At 55.4% G+C, this 13,569-nt stretch overlaps 1 protein-coding gene across 1 annotated transcript; it reads right to left on the reverse strand.

The window, feature by feature from the left end:
* Positions 1-1,154: 1,154 nt before the first annotated feature.
* Positions 1,155-11,487, reverse strand: MATN1 (matrilin 1). Its single transcript, XM_010387001.2, has 8 exons — positions 11,364-11,487; positions 9,296-9,642; positions 6,669-6,891; positions 4,747-4,872; positions 3,858-4,274; positions 3,115-3,267; positions 2,201-2,281; positions 1,155-1,590 (listed from the first exon to the last, which is right to left on the reverse strand). Exons 1-8 carry the CDS (start codon positions 11,455-11,457, stop codon positions 1,541-1,543), a joined length of 1,491 nt encoding a protein of 496 aa, XP_010385303.1. The 5' UTR covers positions 11,458-11,487; the 3' UTR covers positions 1,155-1,540.
* Between the last annotated feature and the right edge of the window lie 2,082 nt (positions 11,488-13,569).

Raw genomic sequence — 13,569 nt, forward strand, 5'->3', positions numbered from 1 at the left:
AGCTGTGCTGTTGTACTGATGTGGCTCTTGGGTACTGTTCGTGTGGTTATTCTGCCTCTATGAACTGCCTCTGAGGAAGATCTTTCGGTGTGGTCTGAGCTTCTTGTAAAAGCCTTTTAGACATGCTCTTAAGTGTGAATCTAGTAGTAACACTAAAAATGCCCCATTAAACAAGAATAGGTTCAGAAAATCACCAAAGTTGCCCCTCTGAGAGGATAGAGATGGAGATTCCAGAGGGATCGGTCCAATAGGGGCCTGGGGGAAGTGGCCAAGATCTCCGGGTGTGGCCTGCAGACCCCGCGTAGGGCTGGAGGAAGGGAACACAGGGCCAGGAGTCTTTCTCTTATGCCGTCTCTGAGGCGGAGCTGCTGCCATCTGTGTTGGGGATTTTAGGTTGGGGGTGATGCCGCCTTGTGCACAGGAAACAAACAACTCCAACAGGGCGTGTTGGGGGCTGGAGTGGAGAAGCACCTAGGGCAGCCCAGGCCCAGGCTGGAGCCCTTCCCATCATCTCACGCACACACTCATCCCGTGGGCTCCCAGGTATCAAGAGGAGGCACAAACCCCTGGTACAACCTAAACCCACTCTCTTTTCCTCTAGCTGGGGTGGGGGTGATATGAGCACCCTGCTCAACTGTAAGTCCCTTAGGGCAGGAACTACGTCTGTCTCATATGCCACCATCCCCCGCCCAACTGCCCTGTAAGTACGTGATACCTGAACGAATGAGTGAACGAATGAATGAATGAACAAATGAGTCCTATCTGGTGTCATTTCCCTTTTTCTCTGACGTCTTTTTCTTTTGATGTTCTTCAGTCCTAGATTCAAGTCCTGTCTCTCCAATCAACCCACTGCTGAGCAAGTCATTTTATCATTTAGACTCTCAGCTTTCCCATTTGTAATGGGGATAATTTGAGTCTTTTCTGGGTAGGGTTACTGGAAGTGAAATGAGGTCAAGTAAATGAATATGTAACTGAAAAGGCAGGACACACACCAGCTGGTTTTGGTGTGGTCACTGTCATCACTGTCACCACCACTGTTACCATCCTTCCAACCATCGCCTCCCACCACATCTTCATCCATCCTTTGCCCTGGTCCCCAAATAACCACACTGCCTCCAGCCCCATTCAGTGCTTAAGTTAAATCACATTTAATTGTTTCTCACCGGAGAATAGAGAAATCAGTAAAGAAATTCACAGCACTCAGAATCAAGAAAGGGTTAACTAAAAAAAAAAAATGGGAATATATTAAGCTTTTGATTATAAAAATGCAAACGCAGTCTCTCTCACACTCACCCCTGTATTATCACCCTCACACTCGCATTCTGGCTTCCACACTCATGCCCACCCTCAGGGACACGTGTACACGCACACACACACGCACACATAGACACACAAGCTCCCAAACGCCGTTACACACTCCCAACAGGCATACCCAGACACGCCCCCTCCCACTCCCAGGCTGGCTTCCCTCACTAAAATGGCAAAGCTACAGGGGACACGCGCAGGATGCTTGGAGAGGCCACAGTGGTGACAGGCAGCCTTAGACGACTGTGTTCTCCAGGATGGCCAGTCGCTTACTCACAGCTTCCAGTGGACTCAGAGTTAAGGAGAGGAGCAGGTTGGCCAGAGCAGGGCAGGGATAGGTGTGGCCCTGTACTCAGGCCCCTGCAACACCCCACTACAGCATGCGTTCTCCCCTCTGTCAGAACTTATCCATCCACTGTCCTTGGAATGGTGCTTTCCAAAAAACACAGCCAGTTACTATGAGCCCTGAGTGCCCAGCCCTGCTCAGTTGCAGGTTTAGCCCTGCTGGGTCCCCCACCTAGTCCTGGCTGAGCCAGGGGAACTGTCTGGGGCCCAGCCCCACCTCTGAGTGGGTACTGGGGTCAGGCACGTCACCATGAGCCTGAGAAATGGGGTGTCCACGAGCTGCATGTTCTTCAGAGCATGTCCAGGACTCTGGTGTGTGTCCAGTCCCTAGATCCTGGTTTCTGCTTCAATTTCTCTATTTACCCTCTAGGAGTCTCCGCTTTCGACAGGGTCTGCACTATCTTCAGCCTATTCTGCCAGAATGCAGCCCATCAGCAGAAAGCAGGCCAAGAGAAGGCTTCCCAATCAACTACACTTGGACCATGCCCCTGCCTCCCCCAACACTGCCCTGCACCCCTCCCCGGCCCCAGCCACCTCTGGGAAGGGATATGTTTCCTGGTCAGGGCCTGCAGCAGCCCCTCCACTTTGGCCTGGAATTTCACCAGAGACTCACAGGCACATGGGTCTTCCTCTGCAGGGGACAGGGAGGAGGAAAAGAGAAAGAAAATCACTGTTGAGTGATTGCCCAGGGGGAGGGGGGACGGTCACTGCCCAGGGCCAGGACTCACGAGTCTTGGGGGAGTGAGAGGCTCAGGGCACCTGAGGAGGCAGAAAGACATAGACAGTCCTTGAGACAGCACCCTTAGGAGTGATGGAGGGGTGACCCCTGAATGTCTTCCTGGTCCCTTGGAGCCCTAAGAGTGAACTACAACAGCATCCCTGTACCTGCTGCATGAAGAACACTATTAGGGACCTCTATGTCACCTCAGTGAGTTCACCCCAGCCCTTTGGGTTTGAAATCATTAATCCCATCTTACAAGTGAAGAATTCAAGAAGTGAAACAACTTGTCCATGGCCAACAGTGTCAGAGCAAAGACAAAGGCCCAGGCATGCCTGGCTCTGAAGCCCACATACCTTACCACTAAGAACCAGCTGGTGAGGTCATCAGGGAGGACCAGAGAGGCAGTAATGTTCAAATCCTGGCTCTCCCAGCTATTAACAGTTGTTCCGCCCCTTTGGCCTTGTTTATCCCATCTATAAAATGGGGGTAATGACATTCTTACCAGATAGGATCTGATGATTTAATATCCGGAGAGCACTGAGAACAGTGCCAGCCACGTAATGAGCATTCAACACGTTTGCTGGTAGTAAGAGCTGTACTCACCAGCCCACCTTCTGGTTCTGCCAATTCCTGGTGCCACCTCAGCCCCTGCTTTTCCCCACCCACACTGAGTTCCAGGATGGCTCCACTTCCACAGTGCCCCACCTGCACATTCCATCAATGCCAGCCCTGGCCTCACTCACCCACACAGATCTTCTTCTGCAACTTCTTGCCTATCTGGTTGATGGTCTTGAAGTCAGCCGTGTAGAAGTAGTGCTCTGCCACAGGCTCCGAGGCTATTTCCCTCAGCTCATCCTCCACAGCATTGCCCACACCCACAGCAAACATCTTAAAGCCTGCCAGGAGAAACAAGAGAAGTAAGGCTGGACATGGGGACGGGCAACCATATGGCTGAGCCTCCTAGGGAAGGCTTAGACAGCCAACACCAGACACCTCCTGCTGGCAGCTGCTGGAATTGCAAGCACAATGCCTGGAACAAGGACAATGAGGAAATCAGCATTTCCTGAGGTTCTACTCTGTGTCAGACCCTATAGTGACTTCCCGTACTGGAAGCTTTGTACAGCAAGCTTCATTTAACCCTAATAATCATCCATCTGGTGGTTATTTTTTCCTCATTTAATAGGTTGCAAAACTGAGATTCGGGCTTGTTCCAAAGTACAGTTGCCTTCCAACATTTGATGTGCTTTTTGGGAATATCCAGCTGGAAAAGTTCCCAGCTTCACTTACAAAAGGACCATCTTACTTTTCTGGGGCCTCAGTTTTGTCATTGGTATAAGAGAGAATTGGACTAACCAATCCTACTCATTCAAACCCACCTGGGTTTAAGGCACTAAACAGAAGACAACAAGATAAACTACAGTTGGGCTGTACCCGTGTGTACCCCTGGACATCAGTGCTGTCCAAGGTCCAGGCAGGCAACACCTACCGAGGTCTTTGGCCTTCTTGGCAGCATCATTAATGTAGTCCTGGCTCCGGCCATCAGTGAAGACAATGCCCACCTTCTGGGCCCCAGGCCTAGCCCCACTGGACACAGTGAAGGAATTGTCAATGAGGTACTTGAGAGCAGCCCCAGTCATTGTGCCCTTCTCCATATAGGACATATTCCGTACAGCCGCCTTGATGTCCTTCTTGGTGTGGAAGCGACCCAGGGGGAACTCCTGGCGCACAGAACTTGAGTACTGCACCAGCCCCACTTGGGCCAGCTTGTCTGACACATCCAGCGTATCCACGATCTGATTGATGAACTTCTTTACCAGCTCAAAGTTCTCTGGCCTCACACTCTTGGATCCATCGATGAGGAAGACCAGGTCAGTGGCCGAGCTGCCACCACCACCACTGCAGACTGGGGAGAGCAGGAAGGCAAGGGGATGAAGCTGAGGGACATAGTCATCCATCCTGATCCCTGGCTGGGTACCCATCACACACCAAGCTCTGTGCTGAGGATCATTCCATTGTGCCCTCAGAACTGCCTCTATAAAGCCAAGAGGACGGGTCCCACTGTACAGTATTGGAAACTGAAACTCCAACAGCTGTGAGATCACACAGCTCAGAAGTGGTAGCACCAGGATTTGATTTTGAGACTATGTGAGTCCTTCTACCACACTAAACCCACCACCTATTGTGTTGAAAACAGGGACAGAAGTCAGGCAAGAACTTCTGCAGATACCAAATTCTAAAAGGCGTCTGTCTGCTTTGAAGATTGGTTCAGAGGTAAGGTGCAGGGAGGCTCGAATGGGTTTCCTGGGGAGTTGCTGAGGCCCCATCACTGCCCCTCCACACCCTCTCCAGGGCGAGCCTGTGTCCACCCCACTGACCATTGCAGGTCTTGCCGTCGCTGTTCAGAGTGAAGCCCTCACGGCAGGCACAGGTGTAGGAACCCAGGGAGCTGATGCACACCTGCTCACAGTCATGGTCCCCTGTGGCGCACAGGTCTGACACCACTGCAGGGACAAGAGGTAGCTCAGATCTCACAATCACAATGCCTTGGGCACTACAGACAGGTTGTCCCTCCCTAACTGTGAATACCAGGCCCCATCCAGACTCAGGGAAACTAAGGCCTCCAACATACTGTGGCCCAGGTCCCTGACTCTCAGCCCAGGTCTGGAATCACTGCACCAGTGCCTAGATACCTGAAGAAGGTTATAATGCTGATGATAAGAATGAAAAGTCCCACTAAAAAGGTAAAGGCCAAGGGTTAGGGCCTTTAGTCTGTTTAGTTCACTGCTGTATCAAGACACCCAAGTGCCTAGAACAGCATACAATGAACACAGCACATATCTGTTAAATACCATAAAATGAGAGTTATACCTTGCATTATCTCACTGGATCCTCGGAATAACGTGCATGCTCGTCCTAGATCCATTTCGCAAATGGGTAAAGCCCCTGCCCTAACCCTGATCCAGTCCGACTGGACACCCCGCCCCTGTAGGTCACATCCCAAAGACCCACACACACACTTCCCCTCCGAGAAGGGCTCTGAACCTTCTCCTGCCAGTGCCCAGACCCCCTCAGACTCTCCCGCATCACAGAAAACTCTGGCACCCAAAACTCACGACACAGAAACATCTGTAGTTTTCTGGGAGCTCTCCTTCCTGGGCTCCGGGCCTCCTTGGTCCCTGCCAGGATTCTACCACATAAAAGGGCTTTTCTTTTTTTTTTTTTTTTTGAGACGAAGTCTCGCTCTGTCACCCAGGCTGGAGTGCAGCGGTGCCATCTCGGTTCATTGCAAGCTCCACCTCCCGGATTCACGCCATTCTCCTGCCTCAGCCTCCTGAGCAGCTGGGACTACAGGCGTCCGCCACCACGCCCGGCTAATTTTTTGTATTTTTAGTAGAGACGGGGTTTCCCCATGTTGGCCAGGATGGTCTCGATCTCCTGACCTCGTGATCAGCCTGCCTTGGCCTCTCAAAGTGCTGAGATTACAGGCGTGAGTCACCGCGCCCGGCCATAAAAGAGCTCTTAACATCGCCTCTCCCCAACTCCCTTCACCTGGATCTGGAGACCCTCCTCCGTTATCAGGCTTCGCCCCAGCTACGGCCCCATCCCTGGTGCTGGCACCACCTCTGTCTAATCCAGGTTCCACCCCCAATCCACTTAGGCCCTGTCCCTAGCCCTGACCCCGCCCTGATGTTCCCGTGTAACTCAGTCCCCGCCCTTTTATAGGCTACCGCCCCAGCCAGGCCCCGCCCTCTGATGTGGCCCCGCCCCCGACTCTGAGTTTTCTGTCTTCTCCTCCTCCCTGGCCCCGCCCCTAGCCTTGGCCCGCCTCAAAGCTGACTCTCAGTCTCCGCGCCTGCCATGGCCTCGTCTCGCTTAGCCCCGGCCCCGCCCCTGACTCTGACTCTCTCCGTCTCCGCCTCCGCCTCCGCCCCGGCCCCGCCCCGGCACTCTCTCCGTCTCCGCCCCTGCCCTGGCCCTGCCCACAGCCCTGGCCGCGCCCCGCCGCGCTCTCCGTCTCCGCCCCTGCCCTGGCCCCACCCTTTCCCCGCCCTGGCGCTGACTCTCTCCGCCTCCGCCTCCTCCCCGGCTCTTCCCCGGCCCCACCCGGACATTGACACTCTCCGTCTATCTCTCTCCGCCTACGCCCCTGCCCCCTTGCCCCCGCCCCTTCCCCGCCCCGGCGCTGACTCCGTCTCCGTCCCCGCCTCGCCCTCGGTCCCGCCTCCAGCCCTGGCCCCGCCCCGCAGCTCTCCCCTTCTCCGCCCTGCCCTGGCTCCGCCCCCGCCTGCCAGCGCACCGCAGAAGGCCTCCTGGAACTTCCTGGAGAGCTTCTCGATGACGCTGTAGCTCTCCACGTAGTCGACGTGCTCGTCCTGCGGCTCGCTGGCGATCTGCCGCAGCGTGGCCTTGTCCACGCGGCCCACTCCGATGGCGAACAGCTCGACCCCGCTGGCCCGGGCCCGCGCAGACACGTCCTGCACGCTGTCTTGGGGCCTCCCGTCTGTCACCACGATGACCACCTGCGACACGCGGGGCGGTGTGACAGCGGTCTCCGGGAAGCTCACGGGACTGTTAGGAGAGGAGGCTGAGGCCCGGAGAGGCGGGGAGACTGCCGGGGTCGCACAGCCAGGAGGCACCCGGGGGAAGAGGACCTAGCTGGTCAAAGAGGAGACCCGTTTCCTCTGACTGAAAGACGTAGCGGAGGGGCTTCCCATCTGCGTCGCCTCCCTCGGGCAGGCAGCACTGAGATGCCCGGAGGGATGTGATGCCCCATCGCCAAACTGGGGCCTCTAAGGTCAGGGCCATGCCTTCCCCTCAGACTGAGGCGGCTGAGGGCAGGATCCTCAGACTGATGGCTGTGGGAGCCGTGCCACGCCCCTCGTGCCCCCGTGAGGCCGGGCCGGGGGTCCAGTGGCTCCACATGGTGCTGTTCTGGGCTTTGGCCACCAGATGGCAGCAGAGGCTAAGGGATGGGGCCGCCGCTTCCCGTCCCGCTGTCCTTGTGCCTCTAAACCCCGGGACCCTGGACCAGGGAACGGAGGGAGGGCCACTCAACCCAAGGAAGATGCCTCCCTTTTCTTCCTCCACTCCCCAGTATGATACATGCCCCTTCCAGAGAGGGAAAGAATCTGCCCGCTCCCCTCCCACTAGGCTCCTCTGGTTTGTACCCTGGAAAGAGAGGCGGCAGATTCTGAGACTCGGCTTCGTGACCCCCTGCCTGCACCCGCCCTGAGGCTAGGGCGCTCCCAGCTCTGCCCAGTCTGGATTAGGCGTCCAGCCCCCCTTTGCTGCTTCTCTGCTTCTGACTTAGGTCGGCATCTGATTCCTGAGTCCCATCCTTAGCCCCAGGCCCTGACTCCCTGTCCTGATGACAGGCAGTTTAGACAGGCTGTGGTTAGAAATGCAGCTCCACAGGCTACAGGTCACCTTCCTGAGCCTCAGTTTCTTCATCTGTAGAAAGGGGTTGTGGTGAGGTTGAGTGAGATGACTCGTGGTTAGAAGCCAGAAAGAGCAACTATTATTTTTACCGTCATTACCCTGGGCTCCCTGGGGAGTGATCTTGCACAATCTCTTCCTCTCCAGGGGCCTGGGCTCCTGACTTTGAAAATCTAGCTGTGACTATTAGGTGCCATCCAGAGGCCCACTGCCTCCTCGAGTCCCTACTCTCCCTACAACCCAGCTTTCAGATTGTCCACCTTGTTGGGTCCTCCCACAGACGAACTCCAGGCTGAACACCTGGAGTCTGGCACCAGCTCCCCCAATGCCTCTGTGTCACCTGCTGGAGGACCTCACCACCCCAGTTCACCACCCCCATCTCCTTCACCCTCTCCACCACCTCAACCATCAGCTTCGTCTGCAGCACCCCATGCTGAAACTTGCAGTTGGCCTCAAGACTGACAGGCTGCCTGATATGTCATTTCTTTGAAGGGTGGTAATGTCTGGAATGATATGCTGTTGTCTCTGTGAACACTTTTCCCACTTGTTGGCTAAGCAAGTTGCTTAAGCTCCCTATGCCTCAGTTTCACCATCTGTAAAATGGGGATACCACCTCTGAACAGGATCATGCTCATTTATTCACTGCGTGCTACAGAGTGGGGTATGAAGGGGGGATAAGAAAGAGAACCTCCCCTTGGCTGGGGACCTGGGCAGGGAAGTGGTGGCTGGTGCTAACGAGGGCTGCGGTGGGGAAGTGCCGCAGGAACAGAGGACACCTGGCTTAACCTCAGGTTCTGTGCTGAGCCCTGAACATGACAGTGAGGATACAAGGCCTGGGAAACGCTCAGCTCTCTGCCTGGAACCCTCGCTGACAGCGCAGGTGGCCGCACAACCTTTCCATTTCCGAGCCCTGCCCTCAGAGGATTATGAAATTAAAATTAGCAAATGCCATGATGAGGCTTATGTGGTGCCAGGCACCGTTCTGAGTGCCTTATGCTTATGAACTCAGTCCTTATAGCAGCACGTGGAGAAGGTGTTATCATTACTCCCATTTTACAGGTGAGGAAACTGAGGACCAGTGAGATGACATCACTTGCTCAGGGTGGCACAGCTTGTATGGTGAAGCAGGGCGTGAAGCCAGACAGGCTGGTGGCGGAGTCCACACCTTCACTCCTCCCGTAAGCATCTGGCCTGTCTGCAATATCTTCAAGGGGCTCAGACTGGTCGGGGAGCCAAGGACAACTAAACTGAAATGATTGTGAGCTCCTAGGATGGAAAGGTTGGGTAAAGGTGGCTTCATATCCCACCTCTGTCACTTGCAGCTGGTGACTTCTGTCTAATGACCACCCCTCTCTGACCCTGTTTCCCCAGCTATGAAATGGCCACCTCATGGGGCATCGTGGGAATTAAAGTGTCTGCAGGCAAAGCTCGTAACTCTGAGCGGGAGCCTCCAAACAACAGCATCCTAGCAGGGCAGTGTGCACATACCTTGCTGATGTCAGGGGACCTGGGACGACCACCCTCTGCATCGCTGAAGGCTTTGGTGATGGCGAACTGGATGGCCAGGCCAGTCATGGTGCCTGTGGACAGCGGCTGGATGCGGCGCACAGCCTGCAGCAGGGCAGCCTTGGAAACGTGAGCCCGCAGAGAGAACTCCTGCTTCACGGTGCTGGCATAGTTGACCATGCCCACCCGGGTGGCATTGGGCCCCACGTCCAGCGACTCAATGACCTGGGACAGGAATACCTTCACCTTCTCAAATTCTACAGGCCGCACACTGCGAGAGCTGTCGACAACAAACACCAGGTCCGTGGGCCGCGTCCGGCAGAGATGGCCTGGGAGTGGGGCAGGAGGGGTAAGGCAGAGAGCAGGGACACAGGTCAGGAACTGGGCCTGAAGACACAGAATGTGGCTTCTTAGATCCAGGTGTGAGGCCTCAGGCCCGGTAGGCTGCAGACTTCAGCTGGGCTGGCTGAACCCTTTTGTCAACGTGCAGACACCAGCAAGCAACTTGTTAAAGGCCCCTGGCTCAGCCCATGGAGAACACAGAGGGCCAAGCCTGGCCTTGGGCCATTCGCTTCACTTCTCTGAGCCTCAGTTTCCTCATCTGAGCAGTGAGCTGGCAATCCTTCCTTACAGGATGTTCTGAGGAGCCAGCAGAGGGCTGGGCATGCAGTGAGTATTCCAGGGGTGGCAAAGGATCCCGTGGCCTTGAAAACACACTTAGGTTTCAGCCTAGACTTGCTGCCAGAAACAAGGGCAGCTATTTCTTCTAGCTGGGCAGGAGGACACCAAGGATGGGCCCTCTGGGCATGGGCGCAGCCTTGAGAGCCAAAGCAGTGCCCGTCAACATGGCCTTTTTCATCTGAGCATCAAAGCAAATCACCAAAGTGAAACCAGTTTCCCTCAGCCTGGCAGCACCTGCTGGCGGGTTGCCGAAGACAGGGAAAAGGAGTAGGAATTTCAGGTGGCCACTTCAGCAGCCTAATCAGGTGCACCCCCAAGACACACCCCCAAGGAGCAGTGTCCTCCAGAGACCCAAGAAGGCAGCACTATGTGCTGGGAAGCATGCAGGGTCGGAGTGAGTTCAGGCCTGGGTTCAAATCCTGGCTCAGCCACTCTGTCAGGCCCTGGGCAGATCATTGCACCTTTCTGAGCCTCAGTAATCTCACATGTCCAGTGGAGAGAATAAGGCTACTGCATGACACTGTCACTGGCCTGGGCCTGCAGTCAGGAAGGACTCACTACAAAGGCCCTTCCCTCCTCATCCCATGTGGAGTCTGAACTGAGCAGAGCCGATCCCAAAGAGGAAAGGAGAAACGTGCAGTGCGTCCCAACCCCCAAGTCAGAGTAACTCACAGTGCCCTAGACTGGAGCTCTGGACATCGGAGTTCCTCAGGAGACCTTAGACATCACCATGCAGCTGGCTCCCTGCTCTGTATGAGCTAAGGCTACAAATGGGTGAACTGAGACCCAGAGAAGGAAAGGGAGTTGGCCACAACGTACAGCAGTAGATCAGTAGCTAGAGGCTCTGGGGCTGTCTCACTGTGTGGTCTTAGGCCCTCACTGACCTCAGTTTCTCCATCTGTACATCTGTACAGGAAGAATGGGCATTCCAGGACTCAGTGCCCAAGCCTGAAACTCTGGGGGGTGGTGTTGCCCCCAGGGAGCCCGAGGCTGGTAGGACCCACAAAGGGGAAAAGAGCTCTTGGCATCCCAGGTGTGCTCTCATCAAAGAGCCATGGGCTCAGCCCTAGGCTTGATGCAGCTCCAGATGTCAGCCAGCTCTGAGCAGCTTCTGCTCCCCAGAGACCTGGAAGACCAAGGTCCTTGCCACATGCATGGTCCCTGAGGGCTGAGGAGCACCCCTGCCTGACCCTTATCAGCACCATGGTCCCTGTCTGCTCCTGCACCAGCCCACTGCCCACTGCTGCCACCCTGCTCCCTTCCCCATCCTGGATCCCATTTGCTCCCTGCCATATCAGTACCCAACCCCCAATGCTGACGGTTGGGGCCCACTCGCTCAGTATCCCCCACCTCACACAGGCCCCCTCACCTCTGGACTGGGGGGCAAGGCCGGGGCTGCACGGGGCCTGGAGCAGCAGCAGCAGGCTGCAGAGCACGAGGCTAGTGCCAGAGAGGACCCTCATAGTTCTGGCAGCACGGGCAGCAGCCGGCACGGTTGTGGGGGCCAGTGGGGTCCAGGTCTTATCAACCTCGCTGCCCGCCCAGCCTCTGGGTCAGGTGGCCCCCAACTGACGACTGACGTGGGGGCAGCCCGCCCTGGCTCCTAGGCCCCCAGGGGCGGGGCTCGGGCTGAATGGAGGTGTGTGTGCCCTGAGAGGGCGGGAGTGCCTGGCCGGGGCTCCAGAGGCCCCTCTGACCACAAGGGCTCCTTTGCCTGCAGAAGCAACCAGAGCCGCAGCTGGAATTTGGGAAATCTCAGGTGGGTGGGGGGTGGCTCCTCCAGGGGCTGGAGCCCGCACTGCCTTGAAGCTCCACCCCAAGCCCAGGCATACCTGAGTCCAACGGCTGAGCCCAGCCCTGCCCTGCACCTTCATCCCACACCCAAATCCTCCCCCCACCCACAACCCCAAGTTTCTCATTAAATGCACTTCCCCTTCCCTAGCCTCACTGTGCCCTGCTCTCTGCACACACCCTGCTCTCCAGCTACCCCTGGATTCTCTTCGAAGGCCTCCAGGCCGTCGCACATGCAGGGCCATCTGCCCAGAATCCTTTCCTCTCGCTAACTCTCTGTCTTGCAGTATCTTTCGAGGTCATAATCAGGGCTAACATGTACCTTCACTCAGTATGGGCAGGGCAGTAGAGACCATGGTTAAGAGCACAGACTTGGGAGCCAGGTTACCTGTTTTTGCTATGCCAGCAAACCACCTGTGTGACCATGGGCCAGTGACTTCACCTCTCGTGTCTCAGATTCCTCATCTGGAAACTAGGGATGGTAAGAGCGCCTACCTCCTAGGGTTGATTCAAGGAGCAAAGGAGTTAGGTGTGGTTTCTCAGTTAATCCTCATGACAACTTTGTAAAGCAGCTACTGTTAAAGAACAGAGAGGTGAAGTAACTTATCTGAAGTAACACAGCTAAGAAGCGTTATTGCCAGGATAGAGCCCCAGGCCCGGCTCTCAGCCATGCTGCTGTCTCAGTGCAGCATGATGGAGGTGCCTTCTCCATACCCATCTCTTCCTGCTGTGGGTCCCTGCTTGTCCCACCTCACCTGTGAGCCAGGGGATTCAACTCTACATCAGGCCCAGCACGGAGAACGCAAAGATAAAGCTTTCTAAATAAAGTGACATCACCAGGAACAATCCCTTTCATTGCATTTGGGTCCAGTAGCTCATGAGATAGAGCGGAAAGAGCATGGGCTTGGCTACCTGAGAGATCCAGGTTCAAAGCCACTTCTGTTCCTATCTGGCTATGTGACCTGGAGCTGGTGACTTAACCTCTCTGAGCCTCAGCTTGCCATGGTGCAGTGGGAATGGTCGTTCTTGATCTCCCTGCCCCATGTGAGGGGCAAGAGGGGGACAGAAGTGGAGATGGGGTTAAAGGATTGTCATTGCTCCAGGAGGCAGAATCCTAAGACTTGGGACCTATGCCCTTCACTCTGTGTAAATTGTCCTTAATAAAAGGAAATGTACAGACAAAAAGTGATTGCCGGGTGCAGCAATCGCCTGAGGTAACTCACACCTACCACACTCTTTAACAATAATTATAATGATCCCGCCCACCCTTGACATGGCACAGTTACTCACTGTATCACTCTATCTCCTTTGCTCTCCCAACAAACCTGTGAGGTCAGCAGATCTGAGTGTGTTGGCCCATTTGTCAGATGGAGAAACTGAGGCCCAGAGAGGTTCACTGACTTACCCGAAGCCACCCAGCCAGTTTAGGGGCAGAGCCAAGCCTAAAGCTCAGGCCTCATTCGCCTTTGCACCAGTGTTAGGGAAGGAGGATGTTAAGAGCATCGCCTTCTGACTTTCTCCTCTTACATTTTATGTGTGCCTGGTTCACAGCCCTCCCCAATTCCAAAAACCACGTGAAGCTGCTGATTCCTTTTTCTGCCACAACTTTGAAGTCAAATTCTCCTCCGGAGGTGCTGCAGGGTGTGGCGATAGTGGTGCCTCTCCCTTCCCAAAATGGTGTAATAAAGATGTAACCTGTCTCCCTCACAGGACATGAGCTCCCTCTGAGCAGGAGACTTGCCTGTCTCAGTCACCCGTGAATCCCTGGGACCCAGCATGATGCC

This window comes from Rhinopithecus roxellana, chromosome 12, assembly GCF_007565055.1.
Source record: "Rhinopithecus roxellana isolate Shanxi Qingling chromosome 12, ASM756505v1, whole genome shotgun sequence".
NCBI classification, from domain to species: domain Eukaryota; kingdom Metazoa; phylum Chordata; class Mammalia; order Primates; family Cercopithecidae; genus Rhinopithecus; species Rhinopithecus roxellana.

Excerpts from the sequence above, each read along its gene's own strand:
- MATN1 (XM_010387001.2), bottom strand. The coding sequence starts at position 11,457 with ATGAGGGTCCTCTCTGGCACTAGCCTCGTGCTCTGCAGCCTGCTGCTG. Across the intron at positions 4,873-6,668 it reads GTTCCAGGAGGCCTTCTGCG|TGGTGTCAGACCTGTGCGCC; the intron begins GTGCGCTGGCAG and ends TTGTCCCTGCAG. Across the intron at positions 1,591-2,200 it reads GCAGGCCCTGACCAGGAAAC|TGGAAGCTGTGAGTAAGCGA; the intron begins ATATCCCTTCCC and ends CTCTGAGTCCAC.